The following is a 25517-nucleotide window of genomic DNA, read 5'->3' on the forward strand; positions in this document are numbered from 1 at the left end:
GTGGTGCTGGATTGAAAGCTCTGACAGGCCGGATCTGGCCCGCGGGCCATAGTTTGCCCTCCCCTGCCCTAGACTCCTCTCCCTGCTGGAAGCCCCTAGCCACACCATCCTGCTGCAGAGCAGAATCCCTGAGTCTCCCCCTCCGCCTCCCGTCACAATCTGGTAGGTGGAGAACGAGGAGGCCTGGGGAGCTCCACGAGCCACACTTTAACTGTAAAAGAGTCGCATTTGGCTTACGAGCTGCCATTTGGCCACCCCGGCATAGTGCATTGAGAATGTGTGCACCGATGACCAGGTCGCTGCTCTGCAGATGTCCTGAATAGGGACTTGCACTAGGAAGGTGGCTGAGGAGGCCTGCAATCTTGTGGAATGAGCAGCCAGGTTAGCTGGAGGCAGGACACCTGGGAGTTCATAACATGCCTGAATGCATGAAGTAATCCAGGATGAAATTTTCTGGGTGAAGATGGAAAGGCCCTTCATTCTCTGTGCTATCACTATGAACAGCTGAATTGATCTGCAGAATGGTTTGGTCCTTTGTACATAGAAAGCTAGAGCCCATGTAACATCCAAAGAGTGTAGGCACTGTTCCTCTCTGTTTGCATGCGGCTTAGGGTAGAATACCAGCAGAAAGATTGCTTGACTGCAGTTGAATTGTGAAACCACCTTAGGGAGGAACAATGGGTGTGGACGCAGCTGTACGTTATCCTTGAAGATCATATATGGGCATTCCGACATAAGGGCCTGGATCTCTGAAACCCTTCTGGCTGAAGTGATGGCCACTAAGAAGGCCACTTTTCAGGAGAGGTTCAACAACGACCACATTGCTAACGGCTCAAATAGTGGACCTGTGAGCTTCGACGGGATAAGGTTTAGATCCCAGGGAGGAATAGGTTCTCTTACCGGGGGGTATACCCTCTCCAGGCCTTTAACAAAATGCATAACCATCTTGTGCAAAAAAACAGATTGGTTGTTAACCTTGGGATGGAAGGCTGAGATGGCTGCAAGGTGAATCTTGACTGAAGAGAGGGCCAAACTTTGTTTCAGAAGCAAATGGTACTCCAAAATGAACTGTAGTGAGGACTAAATAGATGGAATTCCCCATTGGGAGGACCAGATGAAGAATCATTTCCATTTTGCAAGGTAGATGGCCTTGGAGGAGGGTTTTCTACTGCCTAGTAGGACTCTACGGACTTGCGCCAAGCAAGCTTGCTCTCAGGATTCAGCCATGGAGATTTCAGACTGTCAGATGGAGAGAGCTGAGGTTTGGTTGGAGCAGTCAACTGTGGTCTAGGGAGATCAGGTCCAGGTATAGCGGAAGCAGTAGTGGGGCCTCCACCGAAAGGCCTAGGAGGGTGGTGAACCAATGTTGTCTGGGCCATGCCAGAGCATGAGAATGACCTGTGTTCAGTCCCCCTTGATCTTCATCAGAACCTTGTGAATCAACGGGGTAGGAGGGAATGCATAATACAGTCAATTTGTCCATGACAACAGGAATGTGTCTATTAGAGACCCTGGGCTGTGGTCTTACGGGGAGCAAAACTGGTGTCATTTCCTGTTGTTTCAGGTAGCAAACAGGTCTATAAGGGGAGTCCCCACCATTGGAAGATGCCCCTTGTGACGTCCGATTGGAGAGACCACTTGTGATGAGAGGAGAAAGACTTGCTGAGTTGATTCATCAGCTGGTTCTGCATTCCCAGAAGGTAGAACGCTTGTAGACTGTACAATGCAAAGCTCCCACAGCTGGATTGCTTCCTGATATAGAGGGAAGAGAGTGCTCCACCCTGTCTGTTGATGTAGAACATGGCTGTTGTGTTGTCTGTCAGAACCAAAATGATCTTGTTTGTAATGTGAAGTAGGAATGCCTGACAGGCTAGGCTAAGTGCCCTGAGCTCCCTGACATTAATATGGAGGGAAAGCTCTTCTTGAGACTAGAGGCCCTGAGTCCAGAGGGACCCTAAGTGGGCTCCCCAGCCTAGGACTGATGTGTTGGATACTAGTGACATTGATGGTTAAGGCTGCGAGAAGAGAACCCCTGCATATACTATGCAGGGATTCAGCCACCACATAAGTGAATCAAGGACCTGAGTGGGAACAGTGAGCACCAAGTTCAGGCGAAGATGCAAGGGAGAGTATTCCGTGGTCAACCAAGCTTGCAGAGGTTGGAGACATAGCCTCGCATATTGCCCTATGTATCTGCATGAAGCTTTCTGGCCCAGAAGGCTCAGACACTTTTGTGCCGTTGTGATTGGGTGAGCCTGGAGGGACCTTATCTGGGCAGTAATTGACCAAAAACGATCTTCCAAAAAGTAGAGCCCTCGTCTGCAAGGAGTCAAGAACTGCACCAATGAACTCTATCCTTTGGACAGGGACAAGGGTAGCTTTCTGTTCGATTATCAGTAGACAGGTCAATTGGATGAGATGGATGTCGGATTCCACCTGAGCTCTCAACCAACTTCTGACTAGCTAGTCATCAAGGTATGGGAATATATGAACTCCCTTTTTTCTGAGGAAAGCCGCCACCACCACCATGCATTTGGTGAAGATCTGTGGGGTGGCTGACTGGCTGAACAGTAGAATCACAATCCAGAGGCAGCAGGTTTGTATAATTTTTGGTGGTGCCCAGAATGGGTCCAAGTCCCCACACACACATCTGCCTAAGGCTCTGGGAGGAAGTTTGGGTTTGGGAGGGGTGCAGGCTCTGGGATGGAGTTTGGGTTCTGGGTGCAGGCTCTGGACTGGGTCAGGGGTTTGGGGTGAAGGAGGGGGTGCGGGCTCTGGAAGGGAGTTTGGATGCAGGAGGGTTTTGAGGTGCAGGCTCTGGGAGAGAGTTTGGGTGCGGACTCTGGGCTGGGACAGGGGGTTGGGTGCAGGAGGGGGTGCGGGAGGAGGTTTGGGGTGCTGGGTGCAGGAGGGGTGCTAGGTATGAGCTCTGGGTTGGCACACAGGGTTGGGGTGCGGGGCGGGGGGCTGGGCCGGGGATGAGGAGTTTGAGGTGCAGCAGCAGGCTGCCCCGGGGTAGGGGCAGGAGGTCAAAGAGGAGGACTCCCCCCAGCCCTCTCCCCGTCGACAGCAGCGAGCTCTGGGGGAGGGGAGAGACCTCCTTCCCCGGCCCAACAATCACCCAAGCCCGCCCCAGGCTGCTGCTCAAGAGGTCCAGCCAGGATAAGCCCCACCCCACAGTCGACTCAGAGTCACCTGCTGGGGTGGGGGACTGCCATGGGCCTCCTCCCTCCGCAGGTGCAGCAGCTGCCTCAGCGTGCCCCCAGCGCCGCTCCCTTGTAGCCGTCCACGGTCCCTGGCCACTGAAAATGCCTCCACAGTCAACGGTATTGAGAACTGACCTGTACGCTGTCTACCTGAAAAAGATGCTTCCTGTGCTGGCATCAGCGGAACTTGAGGAGGTACCGAAGCTGAAGACAACTGTTGTTGAAGTGCCAGGGAGGAAGAGTGGCCCAATGCAGGTCTCACTCTATCATGGTCCCCATGCCTACTTGTCTTTGGCACCACAGATTGACTCTTCTACTGCTGCTTTCTATGTTTCTTCTTGGCACCAGAGATGAAGATCGGTGCCAGGACTCACAACCAATAGGAGTAGAGCTCCGCACTGAAGCTGAGGTGCTTGGTGCCAAGTCCAAGAAGCACGGTTCTGAAGCGGGACTTAGGGCTGCCTCCATGGGAAGGACCTTCAACCTTGCTTCCCGGTCCTTCTTGGTGCGGGGTTTGAAGTTCCTGCAAATCTGGCAGCAGTCTTTCCTATGAGATTCTTCTAAGCACGTGAGACAACTTGAGTGCAAGTCACTCAATGGCATTGACTTGCCACAGGAAGTGCAAGGCTTGATGCCCAATGACTGAGGCATGCCCTGGCTCTGGGAAGGTGGACAACCTTGCTAACAAAGAGCGGAGGCGTCCAAAACTATCTATTAAAACTATTCAACTATTTGAACTAACTACTAACTACCAAACTACAGTAACTATTTACGCTAAAAAAACAGGAAAAGCCACTAGGAGGAATTGCCTGAGCAATGAAAGGAGTTCCAGCAACTGTCCTGGGCGGTAAGAAGGAAATGAAGGGGAACGGGGTCGGCAGGGCCCTTTATACCAGTGCTATGAATACACTGCACCAGACTGTGCTGGAGCCAACCTGACAGATACCACTAGAGTAGAAAATTCCAGAGACAGTCCTTGGGGCGTGCACAAACCTATATTGGAATGGACATGTGCAAGCACTCGAAGAACAGTACGGTAAGAGCCAGAGGTATGTTCCAGTACTGCAGAATTGCTTGTACCTCCATACTGAGTGAACCATAAAATGTATCAATTCAAACTATTAAACAAGTAAAGAATCTGTATATAGTACTAGTGTAACACATTATTATAATTGTAGAGGCTTGAGATGTTTGACTTGGCACTTTAAAGACCTAAATAGTGGTTCGTCTAGCACTTCAGAGGAGGGAGTATTTCAAAATCTAAATCCTGGTATGAATTTTACAGCCTTCTCTTATCTCTACTATGGACCTAGCCCAAGCCCTGGAATGCTTGGAATCCAGATCAGAATTTTATGGCTCAAGTCCATTTTTAAAATACCAGTAAATATTTTTGAACAACATAAAACATAATAAACATGTTTTCATTTTTTTCTGAATTTAAGTGCTGTCTTCTGAGAACTGGTTCATCTGACATTATAAATTAGAGAACTTCAAAAGAATTTGTAGTAGTGATGATAATAATACCTAGCTTTTACATCAGTAGATCTCAAAGTGCTTCACATTCTTCTTAATATATTAATCCTCACAACACTGGTGAGGCAGGGCAGTGCTATTATCACCATTTTCACACATGGGGAACTCAGGCACGGAGAGGCTAAGTGACTTGCCCAAAATCACACAGAAAGTCAGTGGTGGAGCAGGGAATTGAACCGTACTTTATTAATTCATGTAATTTCCAATTATGCTGTTTTTTCAGCCTAATGAGATTCTATAAAGGTAAAGTTAAAGTCATACATAATGAATAAATCATGCCTTCCATGGGTACATCTACATAGCAAAGAAAAACCTGTGATGAGATCGTCCTCTCACTCATGATTCCATAAGGGCAATGAAGAGTCTGGGAGATTTCCTAAAGGGTTTTGCTCTCTGAGCCCTGGTCTACACTACGAGATTAGGTCGAATTTAGCCGCGTTAGGTCGATTTTATAATGAATGCGTCTTCACAACCAACCCCGTTCCACCAACCTAAAGGGCTCTTAAAATCGACTGCTGTACTCCTTCCCGACGAGGGGAGTAGCGCTAAAAGCGACCTTCCTGGGTTGAATATGGGATAGTGTAGATGCAGCTCCTATGTGACCACTCTGGACAGCACTTTCAACTCTGAAGCACTAGCCATGTACACAGGAAAAGCACCGGGAAGTTTTGAATTTCATTTCCTGTTTGGTCAGCGTGGTGAGCTCAGTAGAACAGGTGACCATACAGTCCCAAAATCGCAAATTAGGTCCAGCATGGAGCAAACGGGAGACACTGGATCTGACTGCTGTATGGGGAGAAGAATCTGGGCAGGCAGAACTCCAACCCAGCAGAATAAATGCTGATATATATGCCAAAATCGCACAGGGCATGATGGACAGAGGCTACACAGGGGATGCACAGCAGTGCCTTGTGAAAATTAAGATGCTCAGGCAAGCCTACCAAAAGACAAAGGAAGCAAACGGTCGTTCCAGGTCAGAGACCCAGATATCTCGCTTCTCTGATCAGCTGCATGCCATTCGAGGGGGAGACCCTACCAACACTCTCCGTGGACACCTGCAAGGAGGAAGCCTCACACAACACGGATGAGGATTTTGTGGATGAGGAAGAGGAGGACGAGAGGAGAATGCGCAGCAGGCAAGTGGAAAATCCGTTCTCCCTGGTAGCCAGGACCTTTTCCTCACCCTGGAGCCAATACCCTCCCAGGGCCTATTGTTCCCGGACCCTGAAGGTAGAGAAGGCATCTTTGGTGAGTGCACATTTGCAATGACACTACAGGAGTTAAAAGCAATTGTGTTTAATGTTTGATTTGGCCTGAACAATTGGGATGCATTCAAGGCCAGGACAGCTAATGGAAAAGTCTGTTAACATGTCTGGAGATGGAGCAGGAATCCTCCAAGGACATCTCCATGAAGCTCTCCTGAAGGTACCCTGAAAGCCTTCGCAGAAAGTTTCTGGGGAGGGCTGCCTTATTTTGTCCTCCATGGTAGGACACTTTACCACACCAAGCCAGTAGCAAGTGGTCTGGAATCATTGCAGCACAAAGCATGGCAGCGAATGGTCCTGGGTTTTGGTCACATTCATGCAACATTCAGTCTTTATCTTTCTGTGTCAGCCTCAGTAGAGTCATATCATTCATGGTCACCTGGTTGAAATAAGGGAAGTTTTGTAAGGGAACAGTAATCTCCTCTGTTTGCTGATCCCCGACATATTAGACCCCAGGCATGCTGGGGTAGGGGTGTGCTGCACATCCACCCCAAAACCGCAGCCCCTCCTTTTAAACGCCAAACACAACCAGCATTGGTTGCTCAGGGAAAGGAGGGCGCTGCAGTTTGAAACCATTCCCACATGTTATGAACATGGAAGAAGCCAACCCCACGTACTCTTTGGCTTACCATGGCTGCCTGGAAACCGAATTCTGTTGCCCAGCCGTGTGTGATGTGTCACCATATACACAGGTGCTCAATATAAAAGGCAAAATGTGACCTTGTACCTAAAACACATGTGCTGCTTGCTGTGAACTGCTTGATTCACTGTGAAAGAGTCTCCTTTTGTTCTCAGAAATGTATCTTCTTTAAAGTCTACTCTCCCTTCCCCCTTCCTCCCCCGCAGCTGCAAATGCTTCTAGGCTCCCCACATCCACTCCATCCCTGAGGTTATCGCAGATTAGAAGGAGAAAAAAACACACTTACGATGACATGTTTTCAGAGTTCATGCCATCCTCCTGCACTGAAAGGGAACAGCTGAATGCATGGAGGCATTCGGTGGCAGAGGCCAGGAAAGCATACAGTGAGCATAACTGGAATACGAGGAGGAGATGCTGAGGCTAATGGGGGAGCAAACGGACATGATGAGGCTCCTGGTGGAGCTGCAGGAAAGGCAACTAGAAAGACCACTGCTGCAGCCATTGTGTAACCGCCTATCCTCCTCACCAAGTTCCATATCCTCCTCACCCAGACGCCCAAAAATGAGGGGGGGAGGCTCCGGGCACCCTGCCTCTCAACTCCAGGGGATGGCCCAAGCAACAGAAGGCTGTCATTCACAGCTTTAATTTGTAGCTGTGGGGGCCAGCAGCAGTTCACTGGCTGCTCAATGCTAACATCCACCTCTGTGCCTGTTTCTGTGCAACCTTGTTCCAGCTGCCCCTGCCTTGCTCCCAGACTTGCCTCTGTCCTGCCCTTACTTTGAATCCCTCCTAGCCTTCTACCTTCAGTTCCTGCTCTCTGGTTTGACCCTTGGCTTCTGACTACTGATTCCAGCTCTGACCCTACTTGTCAATTCCTGATGCCCTCTCTGACCATTAGGCTAGACTGCCTTCAGCCGGCTCAGCTGACACCCCCACATTAAAAGAGAGATGGAATTTTTCCCAGTAACTGCCCTTCAGCAAAGAACTTCCACCTGCATGGAAGATATGAGCAGTGAAGGAAAGGGCTGGTCTCTGCCTTCATCCGTCACTGGTGGGAAGGGGGGAAGAGGACATTAGGAGAGGTGAACCTATTGCAGAGAAGTCAGAAATTCAGCTGGGCAATGAAGGTTTGGTAAGGGCAGCAAAGACTGATTTGGGGAGGAGCTGGAAAAGTGGTATGCTGACAAACAGTCTCCATTAAGGATGAAGAGAGGCTACAGATGATGGACATAAGGACTGGAAACTCACATAGTACTGATGAAAACAGCAGGTGGAGAGGGTTGTAGCAACAAGGGATGTGCAGCAGCTGGGAAGGGACTGTGATTCAGAACAGGGTATGGAGGAATGGAGAAAATGCTGAACTGAGAATTGGACACTAAGAGACACAAAAAGGGTTGCAGAAATTAGGCACAGTAGTCAGGAGCATTCAAATTTAGCTGTGCAGATGGGTAAGAGCAGCATGGGTGTAGCCCACAAGTTTCTGAAGTTCAATAAACTTTTCACTAAATTAAACTATTACTGAAAAGACTTTTAATCTCTTTCTCTGGAAAAACATTGTTTTCTGAACAAGGGCAAGCTGATACTACAAATAGCAGCAGTTGAGTTTATTACTCAGTACAAAGCCAAAAACAATTATACTGAGCCAGCCAATAAGATCACCGTTCAGAACTTTTTTTGTGGGGGTGGGGGGAGAAACTCTGACAAAGTATTTTTTTAACTGTGGAATAATGGCTGTAAGGCACAAAGCTGAGGAAATTCAGCTGTGAAATGGGCTTTAAAAGGAGATTAGAATAATTTAGTTAGTCCACATTTAGGGCCTGCTGCAATATTATACATATTTACACCTTGTGCCTTATTCTCATAAATAAATATATCAGATAAATCTTATTTTTGGACAGTATCTGCCAACTACATATTGAAAAGGTACTTTTTATTACAGAAGAACCAATATCTGGTCACTCTTAAGAGACAGAACACTATGTGTGGGAAATGTTGTATAAAGAATCACAAAACAATTGCATAGTCAATTTATTTTGAATTTCAATGTCTTTAATAGACCCCCTTATGTTTGAGATTCTTCAAGAGCCTGTAACTGGAACTTAATACTGCATTTCTTAGCTGCAGCTGCCATGCTGAGAATTCCCTTGTGGAAATGGTGGGGGTAGTAGAGGGGGAACTCATAGAGGTCATAAAACTGGTGCAGCCAACTCCTAAGCCAACACGCTCACCCCCACCTCAGTGTACAGTACAGCATGCTGGGGAAGGAAAGAGTGATGTTGACCAATTCTCAGCTGGCGTATGATTTCTTAGTAACTACAGCCAACCAATATAAGTTAAAACAACCTCCAGGCTGTTTTAACTTTCACTGTGGATAAGGTAGTTGCAGTCTGAGAATCAATGAGTTATTCTTTGACATGCCACCTTCGTTCCCCCACATGCTGACCAGATCTTGGCACAGGAGAAAATCTGGTCTCAAATTTCTTGAAAATCTTCCTGCCTCTTATTTAACTGAAAATACTTTTTCTGAGTTGGCTAGGTAAATCAATCTAATATGACAATGAATGACTTTCATTTCTTTTGTACATTGCCATTTCTGCAATACTGAGCCTGATAGTGAAAAATCTTCCCACCAAAAAAACACCAATTGGTTTGTGGCAGCAGCAGGGAGAAGAAATCTTTAGCTTCATGGACTCCTCATTTCTTGCTGTCTAAGCTCCAAAATACAGCTGTCAGCCACATGGAAGTCTTTGGACTGTGCCAAAACTATCCCAGGGTGACTGATCATCAGTCAGCCAGGAAAGACATGTATCCAGTGTTGCCCTGAGACTCAGTGAGTTTTCTGACAGCTTTTTCCGTGATTTTATATATGACAACTGGCCTACATGGAATATGTAATTTTGCGTGTGGGACATGAGTAGTTTTGGTCAATCACGCAGTGCCTAAAAGAAGCATTACAATACACTGCCAAGGGCATGTATCCCTAAGGAATGGGTGTATAATCCACAACTGCATAGCCAAGAGGCCCCCAAATGTTTTATAGGCTACCAGCCATTGAGGATGCTTTCTGTTGGCTCTCCCTTTTCTTAAGCAACAAATGTACTATACTGTAGCAAGAATTTGCCCTGTGATTTTTATGAAAGTGTTAAGGTCCTCTGACAAAGATTTTTGTATTATTTTGGATAGCTATTGAGAAACAATACATATTCTACTTATTATTCCCTCCCAAAAATAATTTGCTATAGGATATTTCCATATCTTGTACAACAGATTTCCATTCTCTTCTCTATTTTTTTTTCATTTACAGTACTGCTGCTTTTTCATTCTAACAGGTATCCAGTATGCTGTACATGCCATTTTGTAATGAATTTGTTTAACTTTTAGGTCAGTGGTAGATCTATTGGTGTTCTGCACAACTTGTTCGACAGTTTGCTGTTAGCAAGGCAATATTACTCTTTACTCCACGCTTCCCTTAATTTGCTTGGTGGACATTAGCTGATATAAGGAGAAAGCTACAGATTGTTATCTTTGTCAATATAGCAACATATACCATTAACAAAGTTTGGTTGGGACTGTCAGTTCATTAATTAGTGACGATCTGTTCTATTATTTGCCTTACTTGCAGATATTATTCTGGCTTCTTTCCCAACTGTCTCTCTTTCTGAACTTTGAAAATGAAAGAAAGCTTATTCTATGGAATAGTTGGTTTGTATATTTCATTCCTTTTATTATCAATTGAGTGACAAGATTTTTCTCTAAAGAACATCAATTATATTTTATATTTATGTAAAGCCTTTTATCCCAAAGCAATTTATCAACTATATACATACAGGAACCTCCAGAGTGGGAGTCAATGGAAACACAGAACAATGGGATGAACGGACAAGTATTAGTCAGGACACAACAACAAAATCCCTATACTTTTATTAAAAGTACCATGGAATCTTTAAGATCCATATAGAGGAGACAGGACCTTAGTTTTTAAGGTCTCATGCAGACACTCAGCTAGTAAACTGCAAGGAACTCAATTAATCTACCTCAGAAAGATGAAGGACTCCATAAATCTTCCCAGGTTTCATAGATTCCAGAGTTTAGAAGGGAGTGAGGGACTATGTGAATGGATCAAATAAAGAGTCTCTAGTTCATCAGTAACATTAAAAAACTACTGTACATTTTATTTTTGCTTAGAGAAAAACAAGCGGTATTCTGTAATTAACTATTTAGCAAAATATCCAAGCCCCCTTCCTCAATTCATAATCCTGGAGTATCTGAGGTCTACAGCCACAACCTTCACATTTTTTCTAAGAGAGCAGGCTTTATATAGAATTCTACTATCCCCTCACCAAATTTTCTTATAGTATAATAGCAATCCACTTGCAGTTTCTCCTAAAAACAAACCACAATCTCCAATATGTCTAATCTGTTATGTCTTCATTTAGGTCTGTATCAAAAAGATCTCTTCTCAGATTAAACATAATACACATTTGGGTTGATGCTACATATAGCAGGACCACCTCACACTAACCTCAGAAGGCCCATTTTACACTGCAAATGAGAAGGCCTATTTACGCCTCCTGATGAGGAGAAGAAAGAGAGAACACTCCATACTCATACATGCTCACATAGGGAAGGTAGTTAGCACTCCTGTTTTCTTAAGCAAAAAATCCCCAAATCCTCATAGAAATATGACTTTCCAGCTACCCCAGGGGAGGTAGAGAAAAGCTGGTCTTCTGCCTCCTCCTACCCTTCTCCAGGATTCCACTTTCAGGGATTCACCAACACCACCACAGTTAGCAAGTACAAAGTATATCAAAGCGCAGTCCACAGATTCAATTCAAATGTCCCTAAAAGTAAACTTCTGCTCCATCTTTTATCTCATAATCAGATAACAGTTCTGAGTGAGAGGAATTTATCCCTTCAGATTTTGAACCTATGTATTTCAAACCTGTTGTTTAGACCGCCCTGCAGTTCTAAAGATACTGAGTTACTCCACAGTTTTCCCTAAAATGTTAAGGAAGGTGGAGGCAAGCCAATAAATAGTTTCTATAGGCACCCTGAGCGTAGATAAAATCTGGAATTGTTAAATTACACTGCTCTACAGCCAAAATGCTTCTGAAATAAATGTAGTCAAACTTTACTAATTCTGGGTCACTGAGAACGAAAATGATGCTTAAAATTGTTGATTGGCTCTAGTTTTCAAGATATGCTATTGGGTCAATATATACGACCCTTGACTTGGGAATGGTGGAGGATAAGTGAGTTATAAAGGGAAGGTATCTCAATTTAAACCAGAAATGACTAAAATACATCTTTGACTGGATCTATGAATAAATCTATGACTGGGTTTGGACAGTACTTGCTTTTTAGGCAAAACAATGAATGATGCAATCTGAAGCTGGTATTGCATCATACATGATATGAATTGCATCATGTTATTCCTAGAAGTCATGGATGATGCAATCATAACGAAGCTTACATCACTCTGCTGAACAAATTGCCCTATATCAGCTCTAGAAATCATACAGTGTCGTGCTCTCTTATTTGTCAGTGTTTGATTTTGCAAAGGGACACATTTCTGCTTAGCCAAAGTGAGCAGAGATGCCTTGTACTTGTGTGAACAGTGCAGATAACTTCTGCTATGTTTGTGGTGAAGTGACTTTTGCATCACAAGAGCGCAGTATAACCACTATGGTTAAGAAAGCCTATCACCTTTATTTTGGCGGCAAAATTGGAGATCAGGACAAGAGGTGGGCCCCACACATATGCTGCAACATTTGTGCAACAAATCTTCGCCAGTGGTTGAACAGGAAAAGGAAATCTATGCCTTTTGCAGTGCCAATGATTTGGAGAGAGCCAACAGATCATACCAGCAATTGTTACTTCTGCATGGTGCCTCCAGTTGGGAAAGGTGTGTCAAAGAAGAAAAAGTGGACTGTGCATTATCCAAACATTCCATCAGCTATACGCCCAGTACCCCAAGGAGAAGGACTGCCGGTTCCTGATGCACCAGAATCATTCTCACTTGAGTCAGACGAGGAAGAGGAAGAGGATGAAACTTCTGGTCCTGAACCATCAATGTCACAGGACCCACATTTTCTCCCATCCTCCTCCTCTGAACCACACCTCATAACACAAGGTGAACTGAATGACCTTGTCAGGGATTTGGAACTACCCAAGAGTAAGGCAGAGCTGTTGGGCTCCAGACTACAGCAGTGGAATCTCCTGACAGGTGATGTTAGGGTTTCCATGTTCCGTGACCGTCAAAAGGATCTTGTCCCATTCTTCTTCATGGAAGGTGATCTTGTAGCCTGCAACAACATCGATGGTGTGATGGCAGCCCTCAACATCGTTCATGATCCAGATGAGTGGAGACTGTTCATTGATTCATTGAAGACCAGTCTTAAAGCTGTTTTACTGCATAATAGCAATGTTTTGCCATCAATTCCAGTTGGTCATGCAATCCATATGAAGGAAACCTATGACAACATGAAACAACTTTTGAGGTGCATAAACTATGACCAACATCAGTGGCAGCTTTGTGGCGATTTGAAGATTGTTGCTCTCTTGCTTGGTCTGCAGACTGGATACACAAAGTACTGCTGTTTTCTCTGCGAATGGGATAGTCGTGCAAGAGATTCCCACTACATCAAGAAAGATTGGCCACTCCGACAATCATTGGAGCCTGGGAGGAAAAGTGTTCAGCATCCACCACTTGTTGAATCAAGGAAGATTTTGTTACCACCCTTACACATCAAGCTGGGTCTGATGAAGAACTTTATCAAGGCCATTGACAAAACACAAGCAAGCAAACAGCTTTCAAGTACCTCCGTGGAAAATTTCCAAGGTTAAGTGAAGCTAAGATAAAGGAAGGTGTCTTTGTTGATCCTCAGATTCATGAACTTCTTCGAGATGATGCATTTGACCATGCACTGTGTGGCAAGGAAAAGACGGCATGGAAAGCTTCCAGTTAGTGTCAATAAATTTTCTCGGAAACAACAAGGCAGACAACTACAGGTTGTTGGTGGAAACCTCCTCAAGGCATACAAAAGCCTTGGTTGCAACATGTCACTAAAGGTACATATTTTGCACTCTCATCTAGATTTTTTTCCACCGAACTGCGGAGCAGTGAGCGATGAGCACAGCGAGCGATTTCACCAGGACATTGCAACAATGGAGAAACTCTATCAGGGCAAATGGAGCCCATCAATGCTTGCAGACTATTGCTGGACAGTGATAAGAGATGCTCCATTTAATGAATACAAGAGACAAGCCAAGAAGCACCGAGTAGACACTGAATAGGATTAAACTATGTACATAATAGTTTTATGCCTTTGGTTTCACAATAAATTTTATTTATATAACCCTTTTGCTGATTTTTAAAGTGTTACATAAACAGGACAGGTGAAATATTATCATGTAAAGCAACCATAAACGCATGAAAAGACCTAGATTTACAATTTATGGTTAAAACTCTACTATTACACAATATACATAGACATAAAATGTAAAAACTTAAATATCTTAGAAACAGTATCCAATCAGTTGTTTTAATTGTCATATTTGAATTCAGCAGATCAAAATACATAATAAATAGCACATTTTATCTCTAAAGCAGACGACTTCTCAAAAATTGTAAACCAGTGTTATTACTTTTGGTATTAATTTGGATGAAGTTAAGGTGAGTAGATGCTTTCAGAGAAGGGAACATATAGGTGCAGAAATAAAAAATGTACGCCATTCTTTTTAAAGTAATCCTGGAATTATCCCTAGTTGTGGTATTCCCAAGAAATGAGTTAATTAGTTCTTCAGAAAGTGCTTTCCAAGTTTTTCATAGTGCCTTTGATTAGGGTTGCCAGGCGTCCGGTTTTCGACCGGAACACCCGGTCGAAAATGGACCCTGGTGGCTCTGGTCAGCACCGCCGACCAGGCCATTAAAAGTCCAGTCAGTGGTGCTGCGGGTCTAAGCCAGGCTAGTCCCTACCTGTCCTGGCACCGCACTGCACCCCGGAAGTGGGCAGCAGGTCTGGGTACTAGGCGGGAGGGGGGAGCCAGGAGGATCCGCGTGTTGCCCCCACCCTGAGAACTCGCTCTGCACTCCCATTGGCTGGGAAATGCGGCCAATGGGAGCTGGGGTAGTGGTGCCTGAGGGCAAGAGCAGCGCATGGAAATTTAAAATGCATTGCTGGATCAGGGTCTATGATCTTTGACACATTAAAAGTTTCAATCTGATAAATACAATCTATAGCAATATTTTGATATGGGTATTAATTCTGATTCAATGTATGAATTTTACATTTTCTAAATCTAACTTTTTTTAATAATGCCTACTGCTTCAAGGTATATCATCTCCACACCTACCTTTTTAAATAATTTTTCCCAGCCTATAATTCCTTTGATATTACTATCTTGCCTTAAAGCTAGGCCTAATGAGAGAACAGTCAGTCTGGTTGTTATGGAGTAGACTGGAAGATGTGGGTTCAATTCCTAGCATAAGCATCCTGTGTAACCTTGGACAAGTTACTTTCTGTCCCTTAGCTCTCCATTTGGAAAATGGGGATCATAATCCCCTGATTCTCAAGCACATTATTTCTTAGATGCTACAGTGATGACAACAATTTAAGTATGCAGATGGATAGACAGAATGGTTCTATTAAAATATTGAGCCATGAAGGAAAGAGGAGGCAAACATATCATATAGGGGAGAATTTATGTGGAGGCTCTTTGTTAAAATATTGGCGGTATATTACTGCTACATAGTCTAGCATTTTACAGTGCTTTAAGAAAAGATACATCAGGATATAGCATATATCTGAAAGTCTTCGAAATACTCAGCACTTAGTACTAAAAATTTTAGCAGGAAAATAAAATAAACTCCCCAAGTTATTAGCCATTTTTAGATTGCAGAATTACACATTATTTAGTTTTCATCTGAAAATTACTTTGTAAGTAGTATTAGAAAGCTCACTGGTAGATTGATTTCCTTTTCAGGAATTTCGGTGCAAGCTCTCCCATAAAGATTTTTGTTTGTTGATATCTTGGTATAAACTGTATTTTCAAGGCTCTGGATTTCACATTGTATACATAGTAACACAACACAAAATTAGTCTATTTTAAGGCTGCAAAAAATAATGCTTGTTTTTATTATGCAATTAAGTACTTTTTGTTTATAGACATGACACTATGCTGGACATGAGCCAAAGCCTATAGTGCTAGTCCTCAGTAAAAATGTAAGCAGCTGTGGTCATGTAATTTAAAACCTCTGAAAAGTTTGCTGCAGTGCTTGTACTACTTTAGTATACCATGAGTGCTGGATGCAGCCAGTCATCGAAAGGATTCCTTTCCTCACAGCATGAAAGAGAAATGAAATGCAAACCTGAATGCAACCTGAAAGGTCTAAATAGATGAGCTTGTGACATCCTTTCCCAGATCCCAGGTACTGTAAGCCTTTGTCTGTGAATTTTCTGCAGTAAGCTAAACTCAGATATTGTAAATTGGAGAAGCTCCTTTACAAAAGAAGGAGAAAAAACAGTTACTACAACAGTAGGCTACAGAACACAGATGCAATCAGATTCCATAGCTAACATCTTTCTAAAAGTTCTGTGAAGAAGGGATGCTAGATTTTAACTGAGATTCTTTCCTTGTTGAAATTTAAAAGAATTTAGTTTTCCTTGTTTCAAGTATTGTAACTTGTTTGGAAATAGTACTATTGTACAGTATATCATATCATCCTTAACTATATTCAAATAAATATTAATTTATGGATAATTTACTTAATTGCAAAAGCACACATTTTTGTAAGAAGTTGGGAGTGAATGTGTATATTTTGGAAGCCAATGAACCTTTGAGGCAAGGTACAGGATTTACTTTGCCATTGATTTTACAAGCTGTGTCTGTTGGAAATGAAAACCAGAACTCTATCAAAGGATTTTAAAAGCATACAGGGATTAAACATACTGTTAAACCTTCTGTGGTCATGTAATTGTTTCCATTAACATTTTAAAAGCCTGCTATTAAAACAAATTTAAAGTGGAAAGAGATACAAAACTAATGCACACACATACCAAAGAATTCAGTCTTCTCTAAATGACGTTTAAATCAGTTATTTTTAGAAAATACTTGATTATTTACACCAAATATTAGATAAAGGAACAGTGGCAAACTATGTACATGGAAAATTGTAAGTGTATTGTATGAATTTATACTCTCTAAATCTATTCAAGTTTTTATTATGCAAACTTAGGCATATAATATATCCAAGACTCTAAATTATACTGAACTAAATTTCTAACTGAAATAAACAACTATTGCAATACCATAATTACCAGAAATGAAAGCTTACAGAAAAAATCAAAACATATAATTAGCATTAGGGCATACTGCTCTGTAAGAGATTTAGATTTAGGGATATACTCAGGCCAGTTTTGCAAGTCAGCAAAAACTAGGCATTTTGAAGGGAGGCAGGAATACCTACTCTGGAAGTGATTACTTAAGGAGTGGTTCACAGCATTGTTGTGGGAATTTACTTTATGCTTTGAATGTACATTGAGAAGACATACTGTTAAATCAAACTGGGTAGAAAAAAAGGGGATAGGAAGTTGGAAAGCAACAGGAAAAATGATAATGTAATTGCTCAAAAACATTAAATACATGCTAAAATTAAATTTCATATTAAGCAAAAAAGGCAAATAAAACAATCAAACAGAGACAATAGAAAATAAATTCAGGGATCTTTTTAAATGGAAGATGTTTCTTTCTATATTTAATAAAGAAATGTAAGCACTGCCAAGTTACTTTCGAGAAGCACAAGCCTTTCTGCATTATATTGGAATAATCTGCATCAGCAAGTAGAGTAGATATGCTCAGCATTGTTGATCAGCTTTTCAGAGGATACACCTCTAGGCACAGTTTCTACGAAACACACTGCAATAAGAGAATGTTTTTGAAGTTTTCTGACAGTTTTGCTTCGATCCATCTATAGTGTTGCAACAGAGAGTCCTGTGGCACCTTTAAGACTAACAGATATATTCTGATGAAGTGGGTATTCACCCACGAAAGCTTATGCTCCAATACATCTGTTAGTCTTAAAGGTGCCATGGGACTCTCTGTTGCTTTTTACAGAACCAGATTAATACGGCTACCCCTCTGATACTATAGTGTTGGTTGCCCAAGGCAGAATGAGCTCAGACAGGTACAGAGAAAGCTTCCGCTCCATTGTATTGAAGACTGGGAATCAATATCTTCTACTAGCAGGTAGCAGCTCAACACTTCTTGTAGGCACCCTAACTTTCTTTAGATTGCTATGTAACTCTTTCTCTGCCCTCTATTTTTATGATCTGTGTGTTTCCTGCTTTCTTCTGACATTTTCAAGGTGACAACTTTCTCAGTAACACAAAACTAAATTGCAGATCTTTAACTTAGTGCAGGGAGTTACAGTTGCCCGTGTGCTGGATCCTATTTTATGGCTGAATCTGACATGGAACCTAAAATCTTGGCTTTTGTGACTTTGAGTCTATCATTTGGCATCAAGAACTTAACATAGTGATGTTTTAAAACAATTTGCCAGAATAATCTTCCATAGTTATTCTGGATAGACAGGCTTCATGTATATTGTAAGGTCTGTAACATAACTTCATTGGAGGAGAAATACAAAGCAGAATTCCATCTTGTCACAACATCTGAAATCAGCTGTGTAACTCAGAGGCTGAATTCTCTTGATAGAATGAAAGAGTGGAGGAGGAACATGTGAAATGGCCAACCAGTTTCCAGCTCATTAAGAATACAGTTCCTTTTGATGGTTTTTCCAATAATGGATCCTTGATATGGAGCAGTAAGATGTATGGAAAGCATTGCAAGATGCATATATTTCCGTCGCTAAAAGCGTTTATGTTAGCTACATTGGCTCAGAGAATTACAAAGAAAGTATCTGTTGTGAGCTGCCACTTTTTGAGCATCCCTAGAAACACTGCTGAAATTTGAGTGCTATCAAAAGCCTCATGTTGTTAATCTCAGAAAGAACTACAGTATTGCTTTACGTCCACATGTCTTCATCAAAAAAGTGTTGCATTTGGCAGTTTTCATTCAGAATTATCATTAGCTACTGACATTTTTCACACATTTTAGCAAAAAACACTGTAAACAAGGCAAGAGAAATCCGTTAATGAAACGCTAGTATTTTATTGACTCGAACAAAGAGGAAATTTTACCTTATTTGTAAATTTTGTTTCTCATATTGGAGACATCCACCAATCTGGTTGACACACTCCTGGGTAAGTCTTGCCCACACATTAACAGAAGCAGCTGGCTCTAATTTTTTGGTGGTAACAGGAAGTTGGGGTAGCTGGGATAACATAGGCTGGCAGGCACTCCAGAAAAAACATTCAAAATTTAAACATGAAGAAATTGAAACTAGAAGAAGGCAAAAAATTATGCCAATACGGAGAAAAAAATATAGGCTTTTCCACAGATGATAGAAAGAATAAAACTGGTGCAGAGATGCAGGGTGGAAGGCTGCCTGAAGCAAGACTAGAATCTGCCACTGATTGGTACATTCCCAAGACATCACTCTACTGCAGGACAAATCCAAAAGTTCAAAATATACTTGCAAACAGAGAAAAACACACTCCAGGAATATGTGGAGCTGCTTGAAAAGTCAAATTTTGTTTTCTCAAGGGGGAGAGAAGTAGTGCACAACTACCATCGACGAAGGAGACAACTCTGTTGGAATAATTCAGCTTTCTTCTACTGCTTCTTTTGATAAGTGAACTGGACCTACCCAGCAGTAGGTCCTCCAGCCCTCCAGTTTGGTGGATGAACACACATCTCCCACAACAGGAATGGATGTTTATCTATAACTATTACATCACAGTTCACCTGGATAGTGTGAATTCTTTGCATTTGCTTTCAAACCATCCTTTGGGCAGCACTTTTTTTTTTTTTTTTTTTTTTGGTAGTTCTCCAAGAAATATTTGGTTCAGGAAATATGGCTGCTTTAAATACACAATTCTCTGTTTTTTTGCATATTGTTTTGCCACATCTCAGACAAAGTGCCTTATTTCTGCATGTGCCTGCATGACTATTGTAGACTAACGAGACCCAGAGTAGGCTCAAGAGATCAACGGGAATTTGCACTTTGCTGGATTCAAGTACAATCTGAAAAAAAACTCCCTCTGAACTTCTTTAAACCCACTACTATGCCATAAAGAAAGTCAAAACGGATAGCTTCAAGCAAAGCCATGCCTTACTCACCGTTTTGAGGAAATAAGGGACAAAACAGGAACTTGGTAGAGTAGGCAGGACATATAATCACAATATTGCTTGACTGTCTATCTACTTTTTAAAAATCACTATCCAACAATTCTGAATACATCTCACTCAATAGATATGCATACAGAACACATCTAAACTAAATATTAGTCCTCTGCCAAATTATAACTATCAACACTAGACAACAATGTTACTGAGGTATCTGAAACTTTACCCCCAAAAAATCTGTACAAAAAAAATCTCTCCTCGGTGAATAGATAATTATAAAGGAAATGGTAGTCAGTATAATAACCTCACTTATAGTTCCTTCTTCTCTCCCGGAGTCTGTCATACACATTCAGAGCAGATAATCACCCCCTCTTAAATCCAGACACCCAAGACCTTACATCACAGCCATTAACCTTCCTGCTGAAGTGACAGGGCTGCTTTCAGAACCTGTCAATATCATAATCATCCAAAGTGGCCAGTGATATGCTACATGAAGGGTTGATGTCTTTTTTCAGGAGGTGTGCTTCTAATGCATTCACGTTTGGCCTGGGAGGTGACAGTCCAAGATGAAAGCTTAAGCTTTGTTCTTTTACTTGCCATTGCAGTGTATCACCGCTAAGCCACTGAGATGGGTAAAAAAACCCAACCCCACGTGGCATGACAAATTCCTCTTTCATACACTTTCGGCAGCTTTACCAGTTACTAGAATGCAAAGCACAAATAGGATGGTAACTCCTTATACTTTAGCTCAAAACTGCACATTCATGTGCCCTTTGTTTGTGAGTTTTCCTCTCCATCCAAAGAAAACAAAGGCTTATTGTACTTTATAAACCAGAAAGTTGCTGCTTTTCTGATTAGTGATCTACATAGGGTGACCATATTTCCCTATGCTGAATACGGGATACCTGGTAAAATTACTCATATTCAAGCAAGTTCAATAGAAATTCATCAGAATGATGCAGTACAAATGTTAAAATTAACATCAAGTTGACTGAGCCCCTGTTAAAAAGAAATACTGTGTAGCTGAATTATTTTTATCTTATCTTTAAGGTTTTAGGATTCAGACGGGGAGCGGTGACACACACATACACACACTCCTGTACACCTCTCTCACACAGAGAGACCGACCGACCCGACCGTCCCTGCCCGGTGCTCTCTGCCCTCCATGCCTGACTGGGCCCCCAGGATGGACCCACCTCTCCTGGTATCTGGCGCTGCATCTTCCCGAGGCAACACGTAGAGGGGCATGCAGGCTCACATGCCCCCCTCCCCAGATTTCTGTCAGGGTTCACACCAGAATGTGGCTTGCAGCAGCCTTTTGCAGTGTGCAGGAGGGAAGGGATGGGAGCTGCTTCCAGTCGTGGGGGGAGGGGGAGTGTTGAAGGGATGACCTGGCCCATATCTTTGCAGAGCTCATCTCTTCTCCACTACTCCCCAGTGGCTGGAAGCAGCTTGTCCCTTCCTGCCCACACAGTGTCGAAAGGCAGCTATCACCTCCAGGCTGTTGCTGGCCACTGACATAACCCAGCCGCCTCCTGTCCCCCGGCTACAGCGCAGGCAGGAAGGGGTTAAGTTCTAAGGATGCATTGTGCCTAGAGAACCTGACTGCAGGGGCTTCAGCAAACCCGGCCAGAGAGGTGGAGCAGCCCCACACTGCCCAGGGGCAGGACCCGGGGGGTGGGCGGTTGAAGAGGGTGCTAAGTCCCTGCCTGGGGAGGGGCTGCTTTGGAGCCTGCAGGGTTGGGATGCAAACTGGCTGGAAATCGCTTCCCCACCACCACAACCCCAGAGCTTAGCTGAGGGGCAGAGAGGCTTCCCCGGGCCAGCGCTGTGTGGGGCTTTGGCACAAGCCGGACTCGGCTCCTCCCGGCCAGCGCCCCAGGCCGAAGGGTCTTGGCCTTTCCTAGGGTGCCGGCCCAAACAGAGGCAGTGAGGGAAGGAAGAAGCCTGCCACCCAGGTGGAGGGTGAGCTGAGCACTCCGACCAGGAGCTGGTTCTCCGCACAGCGCTGTGAGTGGGACGCGCCCTGCCGGGGGAGATATGAAGGAGCGGTAGGGCTGGGGGGACAGGGTGAAGGGGCAAAGCAGGGAAGGGACAGCGGGAGGGGGAGCACATAAAGAGCCGATGGGTGGGCAGCAGAGGTGACACGTAACCGGCCACTGACTGGCGCCTGCCTGTACACACCGGCCTCCACAGCTCACAACGTGCAGCCAGTGCTGGTCAGAAACGGGACGGGGGGCGGGGCCCTACTGGCTGAGAGCCAGCACACAGCGGGGCCTGCGCTGATGCACCAGCACAGGGAACGGCCAGCCCCACATGCTGCATCTTCACCCCGCCACTAGCCTTGCACATCCACCCTCATTGTCAGCCACTGGACCCCCCCACTCACTGCTGGTGGGCAGGCAGCTGGCGAGCACGGATCCGGTCAGCAGCAGGACCTGCCAGTACTGATGCAGGGGAGACAGAAAATACGGGACAATTTGCCCATTTTTAAGAAAAAGCTGGGACACCTGTAGGAGGGCTTAAATATGGCACTGTTCCTTTAAAAACAGGACGTCTGGTCACCCTAGATTTACATAATCATCTCAAACTTGCAAGCTAGTTGCACAATAATGAGCAACTGTGTTGTTTGTCCAAAGGAACTTTGTTTGACTAGCAAACTCACACGTTTCTGTAAAACTTAGCAAGCCCTATAAACTAACCCAGTGTAAATGTTTTACTACACTAAAAGACAAACAAAAGAGAAAAATCCTCAAGAACAATATATATGGCATTTTTCAGTTCTTTACAAAATAAAAGGAAACCTGTAAAATACTCAGAGAAAGTTATATTTTCTTGCAATGATAACTAAAACTCATATTTTCGTAGAGTACGTACGACTTTTGTTTTGTACTAATCTAAATGTAGGAGATATTTTTACCTTGATAACAGTCTTAGTGTCCCATTAGTAATATCTGTGTATGACAGATTTAAATAGAGAAGAGCTGGACAACCTTCTGATATAAGTCTCATTGATTCATCCTGAATAATAATAAAAAAATCACTTGTCAAAGTATGTCAAATTAGAATTTGTTTGTATTTTAGTGTATCTAAAGTCTCTTCTATACTGTAGCAGAAAAACGGAATTAATTTCGTAAAAGTATTAAATGCAACAGTACCGAGCAAAAACATTTTCTCTTTAAAATGCTCTAAAGAAAATACTATATTATAATGTTTCCGGAATTATTTTTGTTGACTGTAAACATGACTATTTCTATGCCGCCAATTCAGGAAGGCACCTAAGAACCAAGAAGTCCTAATGAAGTCAATGGGACTATTCACATGCTTAAGTGCTTTGCTGAATCAAGACCTAAGTTAGCAGGTCTATAGACAATAACTTAAGTCAACTCTCTAAAATCCAGGGAGTGTGCTTGATTAACTATTCATACCAGTCCATCAATTATAGAATGCTCACTGTCCACAACATTTCTTTTTAATTTGAGTCAGTTCCTTTCTTTAATATTCTTTGGAAGTGGCACCATCTATCTTTTTCTATGTATCAATATGATCACTACATTAGAATACAGACATACGGAGGCAAATCTTGAAACATTGGTGCAGGGGGCTGTTCCCCAAAAAGTATATGTGAATCCATTAGAGATGCAAAAACCCGCACTTGTGATTGCAAATCAAATAACTGTGTGGAAATCAGTATCTTATATAATTATACATTTTTGCCCAGATCCTCACCTGGTGTAAACTGGCCTAACTCAACTAACTTCAAAGGAGCTATACCAATTCACACCAGCTGAGGAGCTGACCATTTTTGGTTACAAATGTCCATTTCCTTAGTCAAATGCAATGGACATGCTCACTCATATCCTTAGTTCTTACATTGTCATGACAGTCTCCTGTTAGGGATGTTAAAGAGTGTTTTATAACTATTGCAGACACCAGGCTATCAAAATATTGATATTAATTGACATTTAAATCCAACAACAGTAAAAGTGAGAGAAGTCTGTAAAAATCACGTGCTTTTAAAATACATGATTACACCATATCATTTGAAAAATGGTAACAACAACAGTCCAGCCACAGACTGTTCCACTACTGGATTCAATATTAGAGGGCTAGGAATGTTATCAAGTGAAAGCAAGCGGTTCAATAAGCTGAATATTCCTTCATTGATCTTATTGTTTTATTATTCTATTTATGTCTCTGCTATTTAGCTCTCTTAAGAAATAGCTAGAATAAAATGAATATTTGCTCTTCCATCTTCCAAAGAAGGGATTGCTTGGAGGCTGTGTAGTGTTGATATAATACACACACCTTTCATAGACTCATAGAAGATTAGGGTTGGAAGAGACCTCAGGAGGTCATTTAGTCCAACCCCCTGCTCAAAGCACGACCAACACCAACTAAATCATCCCAGCCAGGGCTTTATCAAGCCGGGCCTTAAAAACCTCTAAGGATTGAGATTCCACCGCCTCTCTAGGTAACCCATTCCAGTGCTTCACCCCCCTCCTAGTGAAATAGTGTTTCCTAATATGCAACCTAGACCTCCCGCACGGCAACTTGAGACCATTGCTTCTTGTTCTGTCATCTGCCACTACTGAGAACAGCCTAGCTCCATTCTCTTTGGAACCCCCCTTCAGGAGTTGAAGGCTGCTATCAAATCCCCCCTCACTCTTCTCTTCTGCACACTAAATAAACCCAGTTCCCTCAGCCTCTCCTTGTAAGTCATGTGCCCCAGCCCCCTGATAATTTCCGTTGCCCTCTGCTGGACTCTCTCCAATTTGTCCACATCCCTTCTGTAGTGGGGGACCAAAACAGGACACAATACTCTAGGTGTGGCCTCACCAGTGCCGAATAGAGGAGAATAATCACTTCCCTCAATCTGCTGGCAATGCTCCTACTAATACAGTCCAATATGCTGTTGGCCTTCTTGGCAACAAGGGCACACTGCTGACTCATATCCAACTTCTCGTCCACTTTAATCCCCAGGTCCTTTTCTGCAGAACTGCTGCTTAGCCAGTCAGTCCCCAGCCTGTAGCCGTACATGAGATTCTTCCTTCCTAAATGCAGGACTCTGCACTTGTCTTTGTTGAACCTCATCACATTTCTTTTGGCCAAATCCTCCAATTTGTCTAGGTCACTCTGGACCCTATCCCTACCCTCCAGCGTATCTACCTCTCCCCCCAGCTTAGTGTCTTCTGCGAACTTGCTGAGGGTGCAATTCATCCCATCATCCGGGTCATTAATAAAGATGTTGAACAAAACCGGCCCCAGGACCCACCCCTGGGGCTCTCCGCTTGATACCAGCTGCCAACTAGACATCAAGCCGTTGATCACTACCCGTTGAGCCCGACAATCTAGCCAGCTTTCTATCCACTGTATAGTCCATTCATCCAATCCATACTTCTTTAACTTGCTGAATAATACGTCTCATCATAGAAGGCAATCAGGTTGGTCAGGCATGACTTGCCCTTGGTGAATCCATGTTGACTGTTCCTGATCACCTTCCTCTCCTCCAAGTGCTTCAAAATGGATTCCTTGAGGACCTGCTCCATGATTTTGCTGGGGACTGAAGTGAGGCTGACCGGTCTGTAATTCCCCAGGTTCCCTTTCTTCCCTTTTTTAAATATG

General features: G+C 43.3%; 2 protein-coding genes and 1 long non-coding RNA gene across 4 annotated transcripts in view; 2 read left to right on the forward strand and 1 right to left on the reverse strand.

The window, feature by feature from the left end:
• LOC128831399 (uncharacterized) overlaps window positions 1–2714 on the forward strand; it is a 48010-nt gene extending 45296 nt beyond the window's left edge. The window contains exon 4 of the long non-coding RNA XR_008443792.1: window positions 1565–2714. This is a non-coding gene — a long non-coding RNA (uncharacterized LOC128831399). The remainder of the gene's footprint in view (window positions 1–1564) is intronic.
• FBXL13 (F-box and leucine rich repeat protein 13) overlaps window positions 1–25517 on the reverse strand; it is a 170380-nt gene that overhangs the window by 52779 nt on the left and 92084 nt on the right. The window contains exons 11-12 of the mRNA XM_054017732.1: window positions 22813–22913; window positions 16015–16144 (exon numbers count right to left, since the gene is read on the reverse strand). Of these exons, the coding sequence (XP_053873707.1) occupies window positions 16015–16144; window positions 22813–22913 (231 nt within the window). The remainder of the gene's footprint in view (window positions 1–16014; window positions 16145–22812; window positions 22914–25517) is intronic.
• The window catches only part of LRRC17 (leucine rich repeat containing 17), a 29303-nt gene continuing 19770 nt past the window's right edge, over window positions 15985–25517 (forward strand). Inside the window, exon 1 of one of the 2 annotated variants that reach the window (XM_054017711.1) lies at window positions 15985–16074. The gene's annotated coding sequence lies outside the window, so the exon portion shown is untranslated. The remainder of the gene's footprint in view (window positions 16075–25517) is intronic. The other variant, XM_054017721.1, reaches the window with a different exon arrangement.

Source organism: Malaclemys terrapin, chromosome 1 (assembly GCF_027887155.1).
Source record: "Malaclemys terrapin pileata isolate rMalTer1 chromosome 1, rMalTer1.hap1, whole genome shotgun sequence".
Classification (NCBI taxonomy): domain Eukaryota; kingdom Metazoa; phylum Chordata; order Testudines; family Emydidae; genus Malaclemys; species Malaclemys terrapin.